Source organism: Chiroxiphia lanceolata, chromosome 7 (assembly GCF_009829145.1).
Source record: "Chiroxiphia lanceolata isolate bChiLan1 chromosome 7, bChiLan1.pri, whole genome shotgun sequence".
Lineage (NCBI taxonomy): Eukaryota > Metazoa > Chordata > Aves > Passeriformes > Pipridae > Chiroxiphia > Chiroxiphia lanceolata.
This window is the reverse complement of record NC_045643.1, coordinates 11,914,723-11,937,688: the sequence shown is the minus strand read 5'-3', so window position 1 is coordinate 11,937,688 and position 22,966 is coordinate 11,914,723. Positions and strand designations below refer to the sequence as shown.

Genomic DNA, 22,966 nt, shown 5'->3' with positions numbered 1-22,966 from the left:
AGTTGACCGTGGCTGGATGCCAGCTGCCCACCCAGCCACTCTATCACTCCCCTTCCCAGCTGGACAGGGGAGAGAGAATAAGATGGAAGACAACTCATGGGTTGGGATAAGGCAGTTTACTGAGGCTAAAGGAAAGCAGAAGCTTGCACGTGCAAAAGCAAAGCGAAAGACAACAATGTTTACTCTCTACTTCCCATGAGCAGCAATGGTCAGCCACTTCTGAGAAGCTTCAGCACGCGCGATGGTTTCTCAGCAGGCAGCCATTGGAGACAATGAACGTCCCTGCTCCTTGCCTTAGCTTTTATATCTGAGCTGACATCATGTGGTATGGAATATCCCTTTGGTCAGTTTGGGTCAGCTGGCCTGGTTGTGTCCCCTCCTAGAATCCTGCCCTTGACTGCTGAAGGAATGTTACAGTGCTGATGCTGTGCTCAGCAGTAGCCAAAACACCGGTGTGTTATCAACACCCTTCTGGCTCCCAATGCAAAGCACAGCACTGTGAGGGCTGCTATGGGGAAATGAACTCCAGCTCAGCTAGACCCAATACAAGGATTTAAAATTGTTAGCCTGCAAAATAAAATATGATGAGCCTAAACCAGACCATTAACAGTCCTGGTTTAGACATGGAAGGTTACATGCATCCCCTATGCTGCCAAAAAAATCCTTTTCTGTCTGCAGCCTGTGCAGGTACAAAAATGTTTAACATCATAGAAGTATGTTTCTCCCAACCCTGATAACTCTGAATATACAGATGATATAAATAGCTGGCACATGCATTAATAGTATCTCCTCCAGTTTCACAATTTGTTTGATAAAAAAATTTATGAGGTGTTGCCTTGAAGCTAACAGATCCACAAGATTTTGGGTAACAGTCTTAAAATAGGTAGTGTGATGAACTGCATTTAAATAAGATGATAAAATGATGTGTTTTGAAAGCCCTGATATTGCTCTGAAGGAGGCAGGTCCCTAGGTACTGGAAATGTAAATCTTCTAAAGGTACATGCTATTTGGAATATCTGCTTTGTCCCCATGTAGTTAACACGACTGGCCACATCCCAATCAACTTCTGTAAGAACTGACAAAATATCTTTACCCCTACAGACAGAAGGAGAGAATAAAAAAGTTACTTATTAGTGAGTAGATGGCAATCCATTTAACACCTCCCTGAAAAGCTAGAAAATACACTATGAACAGTTAAAACACAAAAAAAGAAAACACATCCTTTTCTCTAAATTTCTCCTCTTCTGTTCTCATTTGAGTCATATGAAAAACAAAACACCTTTTCTTGCTTTGACTTCTTTGATTTAACCAGAAAAGGGAAATAATGGAACAAAGTATTTTTACCTAAATCCACTCAAGAAACAGCTCTGCTTTAAAGATTATAGATGGGAGGCTTTGAGGGTTTCTTTTACAATAAACTTCATATTCTTCAGATTATCTCTATGGTACTAGCAGTGTTAATGTAAATTTATCAGTGTAAAACCATCAGTTTAACCAATTTTGTCCACCTTAGAACATGGGTTAGTGTTCCTATATGAATTGCCTTTGGAGAAGAATAATTTAATGAGAGCACTAAGCAAAGTATTCACCTTGGTACCAACAACTGTAGCTTGCTGCAAAGGGCCTGAATATACCAAGTACCCTGTGGAATGTCATAGAAAGAGACACACCAACTGTGGCCATGACTAGGAGGAAATTAGCATCTTTGGGAACACTTTCAGAAAGAGAAAAGCTCTGTTGCATGGAACAGAATTCAGGAATTTGTGCATCAACTTCAGGACGCTGTATCTTTTTACCCTGGCATGCTTGGATAAAGAAGAGTTTGGGTTTTCCAGCCAGCTGGGGACATTATGTGGCAGTGAAGTGGGACATAATCATGCGGATTGATACAGGTTTCTCATCTGTCCCACAGATTGCTCCTGACTTTCCATGAGATAGAATACAACATTTAAAACAGTTCCTGTCTTTGTGATCTTGCAAACGCTGCCAAGTTTGCATGAGATCTGTAATCTCCCCAGACGTCAGGTTTGTGTAAGTCCTCACATCCCGACCAAGCCATGTGAATACTCACTTCAGTTCCTCTGTAAATCCGTGAAAGACAAAAAGAAAATTCAATGCTATAGGAAAACATTTTATGAAGTCACCATGGAAGCAAATCTGAAGGGGGAAAGACCTTACACCCTGACACTTGAGCATATTCATCCTCATATTAGTACCAACTAAAGGTTAGTTGGAATGAAAAAAGATGGCATCAGCTCAAATAGTTTCTAAATTTTACTAGACAAGTTTCAGAAAATACAATGTACATTGTAAAATGTCATTGTAAGTGAGCACACTCGAAAATGACACTTGAAAATATGAAGAATCTGCCCTTTCCCAGTTTCAGATCTTTCAAAACCTTCCTCACATCATTATTTTCCAGTTACAGTTTTGACTATTAAGAGTTCCATATATAAGAGATAAATAGAATGAACAGAACAAAGTAAGAAGTATGCACTGAGTTGCCTGATTATGGAATTTTGCATTATATTATACAGAATGATGATTTAGTTTAGTTTTAGGTCTTTATTACAGCTAAAGGCTAAGTAAAAAGAAATTCTTAAAATTGTTCAGGAATGATTCAACTGAAAAACTCAGTGGTTATTCATCCTTTTACCCTTCCTCCCCTAGGAGACACAAATGACATAATTTAACACATATCGAACTCTTTTAGAATTTATTCCAGTGCTTCATCACCCTCTGAGTAAGAATTTCTTCCTAACATTTAATCTAACCTGTCCTCTCTCAGTTTAAAACCATTGCCCCTTGTCCTGTCATTATCTGCCATTATAATGAAAGGGGCTGTTAACACTGTTAAAAGGGGCTGTTAAATATTGTTGCTCAGCTTGCCTGCGAAACCTGCCTGAGAATCTTTAGATAAGACACATAGTTTTTAAATAGATAGGATGCATGTATCTTTTATGTATGGCTTAAAAGGAGCAACCAATCAGACCCCAGCCTTCAAGGCTGTGAAGCTGGCCATCCAAGACGACAAGAACATAACACCAGCAGGAACCAGCTTCGAGGTTTGGAAAGGAGACAGTGGATCTTGAGCATGTGCCAACATGTGAGGAAGACTATGAAACAACCAGCAGGGGAGGTAATATGACCACCACAGGGACTGTGTTTGTTGCAAAAGGACAGAAGATGGCAGCAAAACACCATAAATTGTAATAAGCAAAACAAATATGGGAATAGGTGTGTTTATGCAAAATATTTCCGAGAAATGGAAAAAATAAGCGATCTGTAATTAACTAAACATCAGTAGTACTTACGGAAGGAAAATCCTCAGTGCAGCCCCAGTGCTGCTAATAAAGAATCCTTGCTTAGCAATGATCAAGCCACGTTTTCTTTTTTCGGTAAAAGGAAGCTTGAAGAGCAGTGCTAGTGGGAGAGGGCTGCACTGCCATTTGTGTGCAGGTCTGTGCATCACTCCTCCCTGCAGGAAGGAGTGGAGGAGGAAGGTGAGCAGTCTCTGCTCAAAGCAGGTTCCCCGGGGCCTTCAGCATTGTGTATCCACCCATACCCTCGAGTCAGTGGAGACAGGATGGGAAGCACCTCCTTGCTCATGCTGTTTAACACACCAACAACAGCAGAGCTACCTGTTGAAACTTTAAGGCTCGGTGTCCTTTGTTCAGTCAGCTCATTTTTACAGAGCTGGAGAATTCCACAGCCAAATTTAACAAGCTGTAGAGGTCTACAAGATAAATCAACCAAGACTTTCAGAATTACTCTGTGTTCTAAAGAGAGATAGAGACAGTCAGTCTGACTGCATCCGAAAATTTTATTCAGAAAATCAGCTTGAAATCCACCATTTGGATTGATGTGCAATGTCTTCTTGATTCTAATACAGAAGCTGAAAAATAGACATTCTTCAAAACAGCCACAGAAAAGCTGTAAATAATTCAGTACAGGAGACTTATTTTAAATGGACCATAGTTAGAACATCCATATAGACAGCAGCCTCTTCTCAGCAGTATCATCTAGCATGTCAGAAACTTAAAACTCCAGACAGCAGAAAAGAATTCACAAAAGGTCTTTCAAAAGGCTTCTCTGTAAGGTATCTGTATCTCAAAAGGTATCTGTAACAGAAGTCACCCCTTATGCAGAGTTGAAAGGGGAGATCAGACATACAACATGTCCCATCTACAACTGCTATCATGTCCTAGCATCATAACTTCCTCTTGAACTTAACTTCTTTTTTGGATAATGAGCTGGCAAACATTGTAATACAGAAGTATGTAACAGTGCAAAGTAAACTCCATTTATGGCTCAGCCATGTCAACATAAGGGGCTGAGAAAAATCACAGACATTAAGTCTGGTACAACACACCACAGAAACTCCTGCCTCATGAGTACACCTTCTGAGCCATCAAAAGGCATCATTTATATCCTGTCAATTCTCTTTCCCCTCTTCCACATACATAGCACATACAGAACTACAAGAAATTTCTATTCCAGTTACCAGAAACCAAAACTGAAATTAAGTGCCATGGAGCAGTGAATCTGACAGCCATATTCCAAGCAATGACAATGCAGGAGCAGAGTGACTTGTTTTACCTTGTCAAACAGCAGTTTCTGAAAACTAGACATTTTGGCAGTCCAAGACCATGAAACTTCACCAGCATGTCACTTTCTATGTTCCTGTGCTAGCACCCTGAACTCATGATGGCTCCAGAATTCATTCTCTTCCCCTTTTGGCTACTGAATCATTTAACCTGAAATCATTTAATTACTCTGTCTGCAATACAGGTACAACTTGATGCAGCCTACGGCCTGCATCCACTTCTAGACTCAAATTTTGGTGCACAGTATGGCAAAAACAGACAGGTGTGGAGGGTTATGAGGAGCAGCTGAGGTCACCTGGTCTGCTCAGCCTGGAAAAGAGGAGGCTGAGGGGAGACCTCACTGCAGTTACAACTTTCTTGTGAGGGGAAAAAGAGGGACAGGCACTGATATCTTCTCTGTGGTGACCAGTGACAGGACTCAAGGAAACAGCATGAAGCTGAATCATGGGAGGTTTAAGTTAGGCATCAGGAAAAGGTTTTTCACCCAGAAAGTGGTTGAGCACTGGAACAGGCTCCTCCCCAGGGAAGTGGTCACAGCCCCAGGCCTGACAGTTCAGGAATCACATGGCATGATTATTTGGGCTATCCTGTGCAGGGCCAGGAGTTGGACTCAATGACCCTGATAGGTCCCTTCCAATTCAGCACATTCTATGATTCTATAAGCTATGGGAGAAGTGACACACAACTGGCATCACAAAATTCCTGCATAAATACTGACTTCAGTTCTACTTTTCACTAAGCGCTAGGTATAGGGAATCAGCCTATCCATATATCACTCCTGAAAGAGGTGTAAAGGCATTAAATATTGCTTAAATGAATGATTACAGATTGAGTACTGCTATGGCTAAAGAACCTACTGAGGGACACAACATTAGTGCAGAAAATCAGTATCTGATATCCACGATATGCAATACATAGCTGTCCCCACAACTCTTCATAGGGTTGTAATCACTTCCAATCCAAGCAGCCAGACACAAAGAGACTCCCTTCTTTGTCCACTGTAAGGGTTAATTACAGGACCCTCTAGTTTTCAAAACAGCATTTCTTTGTCATTTCTTCCCAAAGGGAACATGGACTTAATCCGTCATGCAGTAAGGCAAAGAATATGTACACTTCTTGACCCTCAAACCAAACTTACATTGTCACAAAAGTGTAAGAACATTTTCTGAAGAATATATTCTATTGCTAATATTTTAAATAAATAGCTGTATTTAGCATCACTCAAAAAACCCCAAAACAACCAACCCACAAAACATCAACCAACCTACCACATCATCAGAGCCTGTAAGGATAGCCACTAACTATTATTCTTCCTTCCTTTTTCCTGTTTTCTTTTCCTACGAATATTGATACTGTATTTCTCCTCCAAATCATCTTTTCCCTACCTGTTCTTCTCTTGATGCTCCCTACCATTCTCCTTCTTGTTCCTGCTTACATTTTCTATATTTGTTTTCCTCATCTGCCTCCTCTTGGTTCCATTCTCCCTGCTTTTGGTTGTCTATAAGGTAGCAGAAGTGCTCATCACATGCAAAAGCTGGTGAGGGAAATCGGAAAGTAAAGTTTGTGAAAGAGATCACACTTGTTAACATCACTTATATATGACTTGAAATGACATCTTATTTCTACAACCACAGAAAACATTTGTTTCACCATTTGCTTCATTTACCAGCCCTCATAGGAAGTAACTTTAAGATTCCAAATCTGTCATTTTAATCCTTCTCTTTCCCCATTAAAAAACTACACCAGAAACCAAGCAAGGCATGCCAAGGCCTTGAAGTTTTTCCCTGGACAGCAGACTCTATTAGGAATATCAAAAGTTTGCAAGTGGCCTACTTTAGGAGGGACAACCCATCCAGGTTATACTGTTATACAACAAGTAGATTAACTGAACTTTTCATGTTAGGCACTTACTCCACTGGAGAAAAGTTTTCATATTTATGGAAAAACTTGGGAAAAAATCCATTAATAAAGGCATATTCTTTTTCATAAGCAAAACAAGTGAGGATGGGGTGTTTAATTTAATCCAGTCAATAAAAGCCCACGGCTTAAGAACTGTGCTACATGCTACACTTAGGTTCAAATATTTTTAATTGTCCTTTTACAACTATGGTTGTAATGAGTGTGAATCATGTTTCAGCTTCCTCAAAACATCTGCCAAAATCCCCCATTTTTTTAACTGTGCGGTAGATTACTGTAATGTCCTGCCACATGTAGACTCATTTTTGCATGGAAAACTTACTTAGTCCAAAACATGGCAGACTGTCTCATTTAATAACATAGAGCCCTTGTGTGCTGTGGACAGTACTGATGACACAACCTCTAAGGCAGCAAGCAGATGGAATCCAGATTATTAGGAAGACCATCTCTCTCCCTCTCCTGTTTTGGAAGTCTGTGGAGGCATGCAAGCCACAACTTGTTAATGAAGAACTAGCATTACTATGTAGGAATTCTTTCCTGACACACTTCCCGTGCAGGGGAAAGTACCCAGAGTATTTCAGTGTTTGGTCTGGCTTGTATTTGTTTTAGCATTAACTGCTAACAGTTATGCTAAAAAACCACCAATAAAACAATAAAGCCACTTTAGCTTTGTTGGAAAACCCAACAGCTATACAGTTTATAGCTCTTCTCACTCTGTTTACCTGTTGTATTTAGTTGCTAGATCTGCTGCAGTGCTATACAATAGCTACCATTCTCACCCAAGCTTTCAGAGGCTTCTGCGCTAAAATATAAAATCTAGTGTCTTAACGCACCAAAATGCTTCCAAATTCTTGGGTTTGGAAGTGACAGGTACTTTAGATATACATGAAATAAAATGCATAAAGTAAAAGTATGTGTGAAACTGTTCGGATCATATTAAATACTTCTTGTTAGAAACTTCAGATATGTCCTTTCCAAGAGCAGTTAAGTAGGAAAAAGAAAAAGTTCCTTCGTCAGTGTGTGTTGGAGCAGAAGTGAGTATTGTTGGCATGGGTCAGCGGTCTCATTCCATTTATAAACTCTTCCATTCAGTTCTGTATGGATATCTGATATAGGGAGTTTCCTGCAGCAACAAAAGTAAAAGCACTCCATTAGAGAATGAAGCAAGACACCATCTAAGAATCCACAAGAGAGAAGACAACTTTAGACTCAGCAAGGAGAAAGTTCCAAATTTCAGTCTTTACTGCAGAGGCTAGACCTCTAAAACACAAGGCTGAAGATGCATCTTGAGACAAACTGTTATAACCCAAATCACTGTTGTGATATTAATTATGCTGATATGATGATCTGTGATTTCAAGACAAGGTTTTGGCATTTGTAAAAAGGTACTAAAGCTAATCCTGCAACTACCTTGAAAAACAGCTGTTAGTTCCCTGATAGATCATTTGTATAGAGAAAACCTTTGTTGTTGTTATATATCCAAACATATATATGTGACTTTTGCTCAGATTCCTTTTGATCTCTTTAAACAGACAAAAGTTTTCTGACAGTTTAAATTCAAGAATACTGGCAACCTAGTGGCTGAGTGAAGGATAAATTAAATCTACAAAAAGCAGAAAATCCTTTCCTCTCTACAGCCTTTTTCCTGAACTTAGGCACTGATTTTCTTATATTTGCAAGCAGCGCTCTCCTTAATGGTACATGGCAATCCTCAATTTAACAGAAGCCTGGAATGTGCCTTTTTATCTTGGAGAAGGAAGATTTTGCATCCTCTCTAAAGTGCTGACATACATTATCCAGGACTCCCTTCTTACTCTGCAAACACCAGTGCCGTAACACACTTTAATTTTACTCTTCACAATCAGAAACTTCATTCCTACCTCAGGCTACTCGTCTTTTAGCTTATGACACTGCATGAAGACACTTTACAGGACCAGATGGGATGGAACTCGAGGTTTCTCCTTCTCAGTGACAACAGACTGTCATAGGAAATGGGTTATTTTTTTTCCTCTTTTTCTAATTTACCTTATGTAAGGATCACGGAGTAGCTCAGCCAGACAACGCAGATAATATGAGCATGAAGTTGAGGATTTTTCTAGTGTAGATGCATCCACCTTACAATGACTCCAAAAGATGTCTGCTCCTCGAGGGATAATGACTTTAGTAATGATATTTTTATCATTCCCATCTACTTCCAACAGACTAGTACACTCTTGCTCATTTTCTGGCACAATGTAGCTCTGAATAAAAAAAAGCTTTGGTTTTCCTAGGAGTCCAGGACATGAGTCTGGTGTGAAGTAATTTTTTATTTGTTCCAAAGGGAATCCAGAACAGGTAATGTCTGTACAGAAGATGCTCTGATGACTTCCACGGCTGACCAATATGCAAATGAAGCTGTCATAATTTCTGTGCTGCTGCAAACTTGCAACGTCAAGCAATGTTTGCTTCATGGTGGCAATATTTAAATATCTGTGACAATGAATGTCATAGCCCAAACCTCTGAAGGTCTCTTCCAACACATCTGAAAGAAGCAACATGTAATTAAATCACAGCACATTGAGGCTCAATCTCAACTATCCCAAATTACCATATTTACAGTGTTTTGCTATTGGAACTAAGTAGTTTATCACAATAATTAAAAAATCAGGAGTACGCAGTGTTGATCACAGTGTTGATAGTGCTATATGCATGTTGTCTTTAACGTGAGTTATCTACTTCATGATAACAAAGACAGCATTATTTGGCACGTGATCTGTTCCAAATTCCACAGACCCTTGCATACTTCATTTAGAGTCAGTATCCCAAGTTCCTACAACTTAAAATATCACGCAAGAAAAAACATTAGAAAATGTTTCACATACTTGAAATGGTAAGGAATTATGTGAATAGCATGGGAAGTCTGTTTCCACTTTTAACTGGTCAAAATTACTCTGAATGGTTATTATAGATATACAGAACTGCATAAAAAACAGAGGCTCCCTTACATCAGTCAAAAATGAACCTTCTGCAGTCATTTATGCTTCCTATTATATAAAACAGACTTTAAGTGACGAGTCCCAGGTGAAGAATGTACACTGGAATCTTAATGGTGACAGAATGGCATTTTCAGGGAAAAAAGAAAGCTGAACAAAGAACCCTTTCAAATGAGTTAGAAATTAAAACTGCAGATAGCCAAATCCTGAGATTTAACTATATTGTATTTGTGTTAACCTGTGCTGCAGGAAAATGTGCTAAGTTCTAAATAACTACTTTGGATGATTATTAATATGGGAATGAAACCACATACATGGTGGTTAAAACCACAGGTATTAAGTGTTCAGAGAACCAAAAGCTACTACTACAACTCATACCTGTACCATTCTATCTTTACTATAAACCACATACATGCATTGCTCATGCACAGTTTCTGATATGAAAGTAAGTATCAGGTGCCATGTTTATGTAAAATACCCTACACACAGGAAGCTTGACTGTTCTTTGACTTCAAAAGTTTAACAATCCCTAACTAGCAGAGGCTATTTCAGAGGGAACTGGCAGCCAAGCAGCTGTACTACACACTGTTCTCCTCAAAAAGCCCATAGTGAAAACAGGGAACAGAACTCATAACTTTCCTCAGCAAAATGCAGGGCAGATACAAACCTTTTACTATAGTGAGGTAATAAACAAAACCTATAGTTTCATTCCAATTCTGTTGGTTTGATTAAATTTTGTAAAATAATTCAAAAACTGTCCAGACTTCTTTAATTTGAAAATGGAAGGTAAATCCCCTCTACTGTATGCAATAAAACATGCTCTCAAAATTCAGGTACAAGATTCAGTATCAACACGGTCTGGCAGCTACATACTCCCTGAAGCACTCCATCAGGTAGAGGGCAGCAGTACATACACAAAACAAGAGGGTGATATTCCTGTAATTTACTGATCTCACTGGCACATGCACATACACACAGACACAAAACCTGGTGTCACCTTAGTCCATTCACACACTTAACTGTGACAGTTTAAAAAAGAAAACAAAACCCTCAACAAACTTAGAGCTGACACCTTAGTTTAACAATGAATCAGAAATTACACATGGTAGGCCTTGGACACTTTAGGGCAGGACAAATCACAGCATTATATGCTGTAATCTGAGAACAGAAACTATCTTTTTCTTCAACACTAACCATCTCCCAACAAACCTCCACTGACTTTTGACAATCTCCATGCTACATAAAAAACTAGCCTTTTCTCCCCTGATTGTCTACAATGTAAGGATAAAAACTGGCTTCCAAATGGAAAAGTCAAAAGCAGGTATTTACAGAACAGCAAGGTGCATTTCAGTTTGAATTTTATCAGCATTTAAAAAATTCATACTGTTTACACTGGGCATTTTTAACTGTTGCAATCCTTGATCCTGCAGTATCTACTACTGGTTCACCTTCCTGAGATTAAATCCTGAGATGGCTACAGATTCTAACAGATGCCACAGATACAATTCGTAATGCTCTCCCTGCCCTCTTATGTTTCTTTAGTGTATTCAGACTACAACTCTCTACCTGGAGAATGCCTTTCTAACAAACCTTTTTGATGCCTTAAACATTAAAAAATTAAGCAATGCCATATGTCCTGTCTCTCCTGAATCTCACTGGCACAGTAATGGATTTCAGTGAAAATCTTGCTTTCTATCCCTTTAAAATGCTGATAAAGCACTGGTGACTTTCAACATCTGAGACACAGATATGGTTTAATTGCTTCTGCATCCAGTGAAGACACGCATGGAGATTGAGGCACACTAAGACTTACTCTGGGTGATTTTGGCACAACAGCAGCAGAGCCATGATTTGTAGGTGTATCTGACCTGCCAGGTGCTAAACATGTCACTCATTATTGTTCCTTTCCAGTCAGCAGACTCCCATTGTCACATTTACACTTTCTGTTCTTGTACAAGTACTTGAATGACCATATGAGCTCATGAAGAGCACATACATCGATTAGTTTTACTTTTGTGCCAACCTTTGTATCTAGTAGCAATTCCTGTGACAAAGATGTCTGCACAGTACATTGCCTGTGCAAAAGATCCATGCCTTTTAAGAAAGAGCAGATCTAAATTTATGTATCTGACAGCAGTTCTTTCTCTCTTTCCTGTTTGCTCCAGCATACATGCCTCATCTGCTTTTATACTTATGTGTTTCATTTAAAAAACTCAGTCCTGGCATAGTAAAACACAGACCAATAAAACATAGTTCAGTAAATTGGGTCTGAACATGCTGAGATGCCATTAGAGACAATGAAATTTAAAGAGATTTTTTTTTTTTTAAACAAGGCTATTTTCACACCTCGTGTTCTCTTTAGCTCTACAAACTGAAGAAACATAGCTCCAAGTAGCAATTCTTTTGGTACTGGAGCAGACTATCAAGTTACCTTGCAGATTAAGGCTGCATAGTAAGTTTCTTGCATCCAAAGGGTAATTTGCTTTCTCAAAGAAAGAGAAGAACAGGAAAGCAAAAAAGCAGGCAGCAGGACAGAGTAGAATGTTTGATTCCAGGAGCCACCAGCCCCAGTCCTTAAGTCCTTGGAAGATAGTCTATTTTTCTCTTGAGACAAAAATTCAGGGGGGGGGGGGTTGTTTTTTTTTTGTTTGGTTTTTTTTTTTTTAGAGTAGAAGTGAGGAAGTGCTTTAGTACTTTACAATGAACAATATAATTTCTATATGTAGCACCTGCATCCTTGTTCTTCTAGGGTTTTTTGAGGGGATTTTGTTTGGTTGGTTTTGGGTTTTTTTTCTTCTCCAGAGATCAGTGATGAACTTGGTATTACAGACCAAAATCTCAAAGATGCTTCCCAAAGATGCATGTAACTGAGTTAAGTGCCTTCCTTTTCCCCTCTTATCCATGCATGGCAGGCCTGTGAATCAGTTTTAGTTCCTGTTATCCTAATGGTAAAATGTCTTCGTTTCTATAATTTATCCAACATATTATTGTCAAGCAAAACACAAAAATTTTACTTTCCACATCCACTGCTCTTTAACAACTACATGAATAATTTTAAGTTGGTCCATCTGCTGGACCATTACATATGATAAAAACAAAAGATATGTCCACAAACCCTCTCCTTCCCCTACGTCTCCTGCCTACTACAGAACTGACTGCACCTACTCTCTTCACTTTTATTTTTAGCCTCAAGTGCTACAGTGGTTAGAGACTGAGGGATTTTTCTGCTTCTGCAAAAATCTAATTCTTGGATTCTACAAAGGCCATCAGAAAACCCCCACATTTTAACCATGGCATTGACTACAGAGACAGCATGGTGACAGTTTCAGTTAAACTGTGCAAGGTATGACAGAAGCCTGCATTATTAATAAAGGAACACATGACTACTCAAAATCTATGGTGTCCCGTATAATTCCACTTCAAATCCACAACAGCCTTGGTTTTGGTTTTCTTAACTGGTGGGAAACACTATCTTTACCATCTCTGCCAATAACCTGCTGTATGACTGTAGCTTAATTATTCTGTAGGTCTCTGAACATCCTTTTTCTCCCTCCCAAAATTCAGTCTCTCCTCTTCAAGTTCTTTCATTCAGAGATTCTGCACCAAAAAACCAAACTAACACTGCTTGCAACAGTTGGGGGGACAATTGGTTTTAACCTCAGGTTGGGCCTTCCAACTCCCTGCTTTAGAAGACTTACTAGAATTGGTAGACTGGCTGACTAGGACAATATTACCCTAGTCTGGTTGGTAAATATACAACATACTCTTTATATTAAATTTTTCTAATTATTAGCAAGTTAAGGAACTTCAAATTCCAGAGACTTACCTGCATCATTGCCAATACAGTCTATGATCAGGCATATTCCTAAAGGTTGACTTTGCATTCTGTAAGGTTCATCAGTCCCCTGAAGAACATGAGAGGACAATTAGAAAGTTAACATGTCACTCTCTCAACTTACAGATCTTACTGTTTGCTCAGATTTTAGCACCTCAGATCTATTAAATTACATTTAGTTGTTTTCCATAGAGTAGTAGCAGAAATCTATCTACTGGGATGTAGCATATCTTATTTACACAACAAAAAAAATCAGGAGAAATGGACTAATGATTCTTTCCCCCTATTTCTAGTACAGCCTTAATTTTTGTTTCCTTGCGTTATGCAATCCTGCTACCATAAAGATCCTCAGAGACTAAGACTATATCAAAAATGGTAGAAGCAAGTCTGAAATGAACCTTACCTCTAAACAGATCTTCAAGTCTGTCAGGTTTTGGGTTTTTTTGCCGTGTGGGGTGAAGGGGCTTTTTAAAGCCCTGCACTATGACAGCAGTGACCTTTCTATAGTACTTCCAAATTAAGTATTTATTGAAGTATAAAATAAATACTTACATAAGTATTATAATATTGTCTCTGCTATTGAGATGTTGGGAGCTACAAACTTCATACTGCCAACACAATAGAGAACTTTTGTGTTCATCAGGTGTGCAAGAAAGCACTGCTCATCAGAACATTTATTCCCTTATTTAGTGGAACAACCGCATTGCTCCTAAATAATCTGTAATGACTATCACAATCCCTCTCCCCTCTAAAGAGAGAATAAAATTCATTTGCTACAGGTAACTCTGTTGTTCCTGTCCTACAGGAGAGCCAGTGAAAATAGCAGTAGTCCATTCTTATCTTTAATACCCAAAGCATGTCTGTCTCCTGCCTGGAGCAGCAAGGGGTGAGGAGGGAAGCATAAACGAAGTTTCCTGCATGCAAAGAAGCCCCGTGACTTCTAATGAAGATGGCAAGAGAGGTCTGACCTCCAACAGGTTTTAACTTGGCCTCCACTAATAAATGTACAAGTTCTGTGTACACACGACACATACATGGATTTTGTACACTGCTGCTTCCAGAGTAGCAGCACATTTTTTAATTTTAAAATATATTCTGCAAAAGCAATTCACAGAACCTTTTCATGGGTTGAGGGTGTACACATTACTCTGTCTGCACACAATTAAAGGAAATCCCAAAATGAAACACCCAGAAAACCAAGGTAAGTTCTCACAGAGGTTATTATATTCACATGCATACATATGGACACACATCATACCTTATGTGATGCTGATCCCGATTCCTGAATGGACATGGGAACTGGTTCTGCTGCAGTTAAAACATACAGAAGCAATCTCAGTACAAAGTACCAGTGAGATTTCTTTGACACCAGATTAGTTATAAAGAGGAATGTATCTTACTCATCTGGACCTCTTAGATTCTATGCATGCCACTGAAGTTTAAAAATCCTTAAACTCTTCTCCTCTAAATTGTCATTTCAATTGCATTTTACATTGCTTGTGACTGGAATAAAAAAGGAATCTCTCCTACACTGAGAGAATTCAGCCAACTACTCTTAAAAATCACCATATTTGAGCAGTATTTCCAGAGAAAACACAATATACATGGAAAGAACCTGGTACTCAGGATAGTCAATCTTATCCATGGTTTTATTAATAAAGTATTTATTCTGTTAAAAGTTGTGACAGTGGAAACCCACAACAATTTTTAATAAAGTTTTAAAATGTGGCAGCACAAGCAAAGCAACTAAAGACCAAATAATAAGGCCAGGCTCAGTTTTCAGAGGTACCGAATACTCTCTGCTCCTGGTGTTACCAGCTGGATTAGCCATAAACACAACCATCAAACAACAGTCCTTTTGATACAAAGAAATTAATCATTTGGCTCTTTTACATTACCAAAACTCAGATAAAAATGCTCTTACCCAGGGTATGATTTAGTCCATTTTGTAATTTTTCTTTGCTCCCATTCTGAATCTAAAATGAAGAAAAAGGGCATAATTTTCCCTTTCTATTTCAAGAATAATCATGTGTTCCAAAATAAAACACAATAGTATTTCTTCCTCAATAAAAAGATTACATGTTTTAGATTCATATATATCACCTAATTAGGATTACAAAACAACTAATGAAAAAAAACACCAAAAGCACAAACAAAAAACTCCAAAATTACTGTTCCTCAGAATAAAAATTACCAGCTTGTCATGATCAGCAAAGAAAAGTTTATTCTCTAATCTAGTAAAACAAAAAAAAAAATCTCCACAGATGTGAATTTTGTTTCCCGTAGGGCAGCAGGGAACATTTACTGAACACATGACAGAATTAATCTCATCCAATTTAGCAAGACTAAAGACTTTAAGAAAGGTCATACTAATACAATATCAGACCTAACCCAAATATAAAGAATACTGCATGCAATAGGATTTGATAACTTTTCACATACTGACATATTTTCTTGAAATGAGATTAAAACAAACCACAAAAAAAAAATCTGAAAAATTCTTCTTAAAAAGCTCTAATCTCCGGATTCAAAAATTAAAAGCTACTTTCCCTGCAAGGTCCAGCAGTACAAAGAAGAATAATATGTTTTGTAAAGACCATTCAAAGCAAAACTCTACTAGAGTGTAGTAGAAAAAAACCTTTCAAGATACAGATTTTATATGTTCGACTAATGGGAAAAAATTCACAGGACTTCTTTAAAGAGGACCTTTCTCAGTCAGAAGATTTAAATCAGACCCTAAACCCAGCAAATAGCAGGAATAACAGAAATAAACCAAGCAGTATTTTAGTCACTAGCAATCTCTCATTCCTCAGGCTCTGAAAGATGAATCTCCTTTTAACATCTGGCAATATTCAGAAATAAAGGATTTGTCTGATTTCTTGTATACTTACCCCTGAATTGTAAGGAGGATCAATCAGATTGAGATTAGTGAGAGATGCCGGGCGTGCATTTACATACACTGGTTGAGAATGAACAGAGGACATTAAAGCTGCAAATTTAACAGAAACACACAAATACACCATGATATATCAACTGTTTTAAAAACCTAAATCTGATTGGTAACTCATAGTTTTATTTTTAGTAAAAGCACATCTCATTCTTGCTGTCAAGAGTAACCACTGCAAAAATAGCATCTTACCTTTGTGTTTGTAGTTCTGAATCTTCCTAATCAAATCTATCCTGTGAATACTTTGAAAACAGTTTTCTATCAAATCCAGTTGATTAGGAGCCACCAAATTTAGTTTCTCCAGGTCAATTACAAGAGCTAGAAAACTCTAGAACAGCAAACGAAAACCAAACATTATCAGTAATTTGTTCTCTATCAGAAGCAACAAAACAACCCAGAAAATACCGTGGGGAGGTCATAAAGGCTGTATAAGCAACGTAGGGATGTTACCTTCTGACACACTAAGAAAATATTCTGAAAGGTATAAGAATTCTTGGTAATATCACAGAAGTAATAGAAACTAGAAAGTGATATTCTTAAAAATTAATCTTAAGTTTTTGAGGAAACAGTTTTGCATTTCATTTTTGCTACAAAGCCAGTCACTGGGAACGTCATCTCACATGCCACTAAGCAAGAGGCAAGAAAAGCTTTGTGAAATTTGTAGGGTCTCTCCTTCCTTGATTAAAGAAAATGTTTTGAAGAAGACAGAAATCTTCAGTCTTCTATGTACAGTGGTCAAGTTTTCTGAATCCTCTCTACTGACTTTCTGCTTTCTCAGAGGACTTAAATATTCAGAATACAAAGGTACAGAGAGGTACAGAGAAAGGCATAATTAAAATAAATCTGTTCCTTTTTAAGTGAAGCAGAGTACAAACATAAAAAGTGACTTTGCAATTCAAGATACATTTCAAATGATTATTGGTTTCAGATCCTTCTTATATGAGCTTTCAGGTCAGTATTACTGAAGACTTTTTAAAAATGCCTTCTGCCTGTGAGGTTCATTCTAACACTATACATCTAGATAGAGCAAGCACTGTTCCCTGTTTTCCATGCTTCCTTCCTTGAATTAAAAACCAACAAAATGAAATAGAAGCCACTACTCTGTGTCCACTTTCTGATGTCTTTCTACTCCTGCCTCGCTACCCCTTGCAGCACTGTCTCCTCTCCTTTGATCTCTAGCTACTTGACTTTTTACTTTGATCTCTCATTGCTCCAGGGGAGAATACCAGAAAAACATACCTTATCTTTTGCCATTTTCATCCGAGGTGTATAATCTCTAAGTAGAAAAAGAAGAGAACCCACTTCCTCTTTTTCCAGATTCTCATTTATTTCTACCATTAGCACCCTGAAAAAAAGTTGAGATATTTCTAAACGATTAGCTTGAAGCAAGATCCCTCCCTTGCCCAACTACTGAGCTTCTTCCATGTTCCAGTCTTAATGTATCATTTCCAATTAATAAACAGGCAAAAAACCTACCCTGCTACAAGATCCTACTCTTTCTAATTAGCACCCCCCTTACTCACACTAACTGTGCAATAGCCACTGTTAGGAAGACAAAAGTCTTCTTAATGTTTCAACAGAGAATGAGACAACAGAACACATCTTTAACTTTTTACCTATTAGGTACAGGGTTTTTATTTTAGTGAGAAGTTAACATAGGAAGATCTTCCTTGTGAGTATATGTGTTTCTTTCTGAAGTCTCTCAAAGAAAATAACTGGAACTTCTTAATTTTAGCCTCTCGAAACTAATAGAGTAAAAAAGTAGTATGAGAGGTCCCTTGAGAAAAGCTATACCACATGGCTATGTGCCCAAAGCAAACTAGAAAATACCTCTAACTAATTATGTCCCTTTAAAGTGCCATTTTTATCTGCTAATCTATGATTCTACAAACATCACTGGTTTTATTGACTAACATACAAACTCCTGAAATATAGACGCTTCTAATGTCACAACTTGTGAGAAATTACTAAGGTTTAATTTAGGGACTAAGCTTGACATATTCTTTTCACTGTAACTCTAGATATAATGCTCTTTTCTGCTTTTCTTTTACCTTTAATAACTCTTTAAAAAATAAATAAAAAACCAACCCTCCCATCCCTCTCCGAAACTAAGAAAACCCCCCCATTTACTTTGAACAAGACAGCATAGCTTTGAAATCTGAAATAGATATATTACCTGTAATCAGGGATAAGTCTGAGACTCCTGGTAAGGTGAGCTTCCACTGCTGCTTTCTCAGTGTTCAAGATCCTCCTCAGTAAGTCAAACCTTTTAACTCTGTACAGCAGCTCAGACAAGCCAACAGGAGACAGTTTCTCCCTCTCATTCAAAGCTGCCAAGATCTCTCTAAGATCGGCAGTGGCCAAGTCAGGAGCAAGGTCTCGGCACAGGAAAACCATCATCTCTTCTTCTTCTTTATCCAGTTCTTCTTGAATCTGGTGAATAAGGGCAGCTGGTACTTGGCACGCGGTCATCACTCTGCTGCTGGGCCTACTGGTGATAAACAGGAAACCAACACAACATGAAGCCCATGTCTATCGCAGCACTTCTATGGTGTTCATTCTCAACCAGGTGCATTTTCACAAAAGCAGTTCTGTAGGAGAGAATTAGAAGTCAATAAATCAGGGATCTGCTGCGCAAGTTCACAGTTAACTCTCCTAACTGAAGTATTTTGCTTTCAACTAAAACTCCAACTTACTCTTCACAGACCTCCTGTGTTCGAGGGACTCTCCCAGCTGTTCATTACAGAACTAAAGGTACTTGGTAGATCATACTAATCAGAAAGACATGTGAGTTCTTTTTAAAGTGAATTAAACTAACACTACTCTGTAAATTCCATAGGAAGTGAAACAAAAGTCATCAGCTTCCTGATGAGTGGGTACTTCAAGTATTTCTGAAAGCTCTGACTTCTTCCAAGCAACCTTCCACCCCTCTGCTCATCACCACCTTTTCTCCCCTCAAAGTCTCAAGGCATTTTTCAGGAAGCTAAAAGGTAGTGCAATCATATATAGCAGATGAAAGAATGAAAAAAAACCCCACATATAAAACTACTGCTATCAGGCATGCACTCGGTCTTGAATGAAGTAAAAATTAAGGAAATATTCACAAGATAACATGTAATATTTTAAAATGCTAATTAGCTGTAAATACAGGAGCATGTGGATTTTATTACTTATTGGCATCATTTAAAGTGATTCCAATCTGAATGAATTATTCGGGTTTTAAGGATTCTCCATACACACCCTTCATGCTCAAAAAGGTTGAAGAACCGCTCAAAGAAAAAATTCCAACCTTCACTATGCAAATTGGTTAACTCTGAAGGTATAGATAAGCCACAGACTGCCTTTTTCTTCATGTAACATTCATGTGTCACCATACTGAAAACTGAAATAAAAACTCCACCCTAGAAAAACCCCCAGCCTCGTGATTAACAAAATCAATAGAGTGCTATGCTCAATTTCCACTGCCACCAACTCTGGAAATTCTATCTAGCCTCCTCTGATCTCCATTACATGCATGGAGAAAGGTGAGATGAGCAATCTGAAGACAAATCTTAGTCCTTAAAAGGAGTTTGATCACTAAACTGCATAGTTTTTTTTACACTGTATTGGAAAGCAAAAGCTAACACAACTTCAAAGCCTAACACACTGAAGATTCTAGCACCTGAGGAAGATTTTTTGAAGCATTTTCAGCCTTTTGTTACACCTTCTGGAAGTTACAAGCAACAATGTCATATACTGTGTTCATAAATGAAGCAGATGAGATAAACTCATCTACAGGCCTTCCCCGCCCCCCAAGTGCTGTTTAAATGAAAAATAACTCTACAGATCTACTTGACTTTCCTCAGAAAGGAAGTAAGAAACAGATTTGGTTAAACCCATGGACTGGGTGTCACTGCCCACCCACTAAAACAGTGTATCAGAGGATAAGCAGAGGAACTCCTCTTACACTCTAATGTGTTTTAGAGAATGTTCTATCAGAGAAAAAGCATACTAATTGCTAACTTATTTTCAATCTAGCATCAAACATTGATGAGAATTCTATAGAAAGACACAGACTGTTTTCATGCCATAATGCAGTCAAGAAAGGGGAGACAGAAAACACTTTCATATGAAAGTATCTCCCAGATACATAGAGCTGGGACTTTCAAAAGGACTTGAGGAAGTTTTATTTATGACTCACTCTAAAGCAAACAGGAATTTAACAACTTCTGGCCATTTTCAGAAATCTCAAAAAAACTTTTTAACTATTCCAGTTGATTTTTATCTAGTCTTTTAGAACTAGTTAAAAAAAGAGGGAGGGAGTGTGTGTGTGTATGTTGGGGAATAATTTCCTACAGAGCTGAGATTTCAGACACGCAAAATTACCAATTATATGTTACTTTAAAAATAATCTGCCTTTAAAGTGCACATATAAATAACTTACTTTTGTGAACTTCCTTTATATAAGCTAAATCACATGCTCATTATAAAAAATGCTGATCATACTTCTAGTGCTGAAACTGTCTTACCTGTACACAAGTCTGTCCACAAAAACATTGGAAGAGTGGCGTTTGACCATCGCCAAATCACTGATCCAGATCCAGCACACATTGGTTTCTACCCAGTATTTTCCACTGATGGTCCATAGACAATTTATTACATCAACTCATTCTCTGTTGGACAAGTATCAAGACCAAAAATTATTGTGGGGGGCCTACTTCCTAATTTTATGGAAGGGGAGAAAACAAAAGAAAAATGACGTGGGATCATGTGTTCTTCTGTATGATTCTACTGGACCAGGAATGATGCTCTAAATAAAAGGAAAAACAACTGTGCACACACAGTGATTGCCAATAACATTCACTGGATACTGTGTGCAGAATAAGTAAGAGCAACATGAAGTAAGTTTTTAGTATAAACTAAACCAGTTTATAACTTTGCAACTAAGCACCACGTGCCCATATTTTGACAGCAGATATGTCACAAGACTGGGGCAAGCCCAATACATTCCATGTGCTTTTATCTAAGCCAGATCCACTTCACTCGAAAAGATGAAGGCGCCATCTGATGACTTTTTCAAACATCACAGATACAGTTATCATAGCTGCAATAATTAAAGAAAAAGCAAAAAGCAATGGCAACATAAAACTGAGCAGGCTGCCTTTTTATTTAGGTTACCTGGGCCCTGCAACAGGACCTACATTGAATGTAGATTCTCTACAAAGAGGAGAAAAAACCCCAACTTATCTTCTAAGACAAAATAAAAAAGTTCATACTCAGAGATAAAACCGCCCCAATAATTTGTGTGTTCACGTGCATGTGTAATCGAGGATTTTTTTCCCCCCCACACCCTTGCAAGGAGCAGGAAATAACATCGTACTAAAACTCCACACACAAAGATGCACAAGGGTCCAGTTAACTCCCCGCTTGCCATTTTGTATCCCGAACGTTTCACAGTCATCTTTCCGGCAACAAAACCAGGATATGGCCCCAGCGGGTGCGGCTGACGCGGAAAACGATCCTTGTTTCCCAAGATGAGTTCATGTGGAATACCCCGCGCTGGCAGGAGAGTAGGAGGTGAGCTGGCGACGAACGGCGCTGGGTGCGCTTTGTGCCTCCTCCGCTCCGCTCTGTTCGAACGGGCGGGGCGGCGGGAGGGCTGCGCTCCGAGCCGCTGCCATCCGGCATTTTTCAAAGTTGCGGAGCGTGCTCCACAGCTTCCACACTTCCCTATTTCCTCATTGCCCTATGCCCTCCAACAGAAGGACTTATGCGAGGTGCTCAGGAAAAACAGGGAATTCCCTCGGGAACTTTCGCATTCCTTATTATTCTATCAGGCTTAAACAGTTTTCTCACAGCGTAAACAAGTAGTGCCCGCACTAAGCTTTTTAGATATGCGCTACTTTTAACGCCCCAGTCCTCCTAACAATACCCCCCACCCTAGCAACACACACACAAAACAACAACTAGACGTGGTTTATGCAGTTTTCCACTCAAATTTCTAACTACGTCATTTTAGACCGCATTCGGTTTCGGTTTTCCCCGCGAGCCAAGGCCAGGCTCAGGCCTCCCTTGCGCCGGACGCTCCGGCCACAGCCCCGCCGCTCGCCCGGACACAGGGGAGAGGACCCGACCCCACAGCACGGTGTGTGAGCCGCCGACACTGAGAGCGCAGCGTGAGAGGGGGGGGAGTGTGAGGAAAGGAGGGGGGAAAGGTAGAACGCACCCAGACACGCCGGGGAGGTCCCATCTACGGCACTCGCGTCCGCCACTGGGAGCAGGGAGGAGGCGGGGGCGGTGCCGGCCCGGCCGGGCGAGGCGGGACGGGGTGAGGAGCTGTGTTTTCCGTTCCGGTTGTGCTCCGGGAGACGGTGCGCGGAGCAGCGCCCAAATGTGCCCGCCCGGCTCCCGCACGATGGAGGCGGGGCAGGGCCGTGCGGCACCGCCCGGCACCTTCCTCGGACATTGACTGAGCGGCTGCCGAGGGCGGGCAGCGCTGGGAGGGGATGGAATAGCCGGAGCGCGGTCCTGGGTTCGGTGTGCACAGGCGTTTGTAGGCTGTGGTTTTGTACCGCTGCTAGTACGGGGACAGACAGGACGGCTCTGTACTGCCCTGGGAGCTATTAAGTAGTAGAGCATTTCTTAATGAGCAGCTGCAGATCTGAGTTCAGTGGGAGTACTTGTTTTGGCTGGGGTTTAGGCAGTTGTA

At 39.4% G+C, this 22,966-nt stretch overlaps 1 protein-coding gene and 1 pseudogene across 4 annotated transcripts; both read right to left on the bottom strand.

Annotated features, from left to right (window-relative positions):
- Window positions 1-538: 538 nt before the first annotated feature.
- On the bottom strand, window positions 539-6,066 carry LOC116789407 (annotated as a pseudogene).
- Window positions 3,937-22,661, bottom strand: CFLAR (CASP8 and FADD like apoptosis regulator). Of its 4 annotated transcripts, XR_004358028.1 has the most exons (12): window positions 22,484-22,659; window positions 20,787-20,930; window positions 18,455-18,769; window positions 17,518-17,623; window positions 16,471-16,606; window positions 16,223-16,320; window positions 15,256-15,307; window positions 14,590-14,639; window positions 13,323-13,401; window positions 8,550-9,045; window positions 7,247-7,647; window positions 5,394-6,141 (listed from the first exon to the last, which is right to left on the bottom strand). XR_004358028.1 is itself a non-coding variant. In XM_032693244.1 (11 exons), exons 3-11 carry the CDS (start codon window positions 18,748-18,750, stop codon window positions 7,509-7,511), a joined length of 1,452 nt encoding a protein of 483 aa, XP_032549135.1. In that variant the 5' UTR covers window positions 18,751-18,869; window positions 20,787-20,930; window positions 22,484-22,661; the 3' UTR covers window positions 3,937-7,508. The 4 variants fall into 4 exon arrangements, 3 of the variants coding, with proteins under 3 accessions (XP_032549135.1, XP_032549133.1, XP_032549134.1); XM_032693244.1 differs by having other exon boundaries at window positions 3,937-7,647; window positions 18,455-18,869; window positions 22,484-22,661; XM_032693242.1 differs by lacking the exon at window positions 5,394-6,141 and having other exon boundaries at window positions 6,385-7,647.
- Window positions 22,662-22,966: the final 305 nt, after the last annotated feature.

Coding starts and splice junctions, on each gene's coding strand:
- CFLAR (XM_032693242.1), bottom strand. CDS start 20,836: ATGGTCAAACGCCACTCTTCCAATGTTTTTGTGGACAGACTTGTGTAC. Junction 17,624..18,454: donor AGACTTATCCCTGATTACAG/GTAATATATCTA, acceptor ACTTTTTTTCAG/GGTGCTAATGGTAGAAATAA. Junction 9,046..13,322: donor CTGTATTGGCAATGATGCAG/GTAAGTCTCTGG, acceptor TGCTTCTTTCAG/ATGTGTTGGAAGAGACCTTC.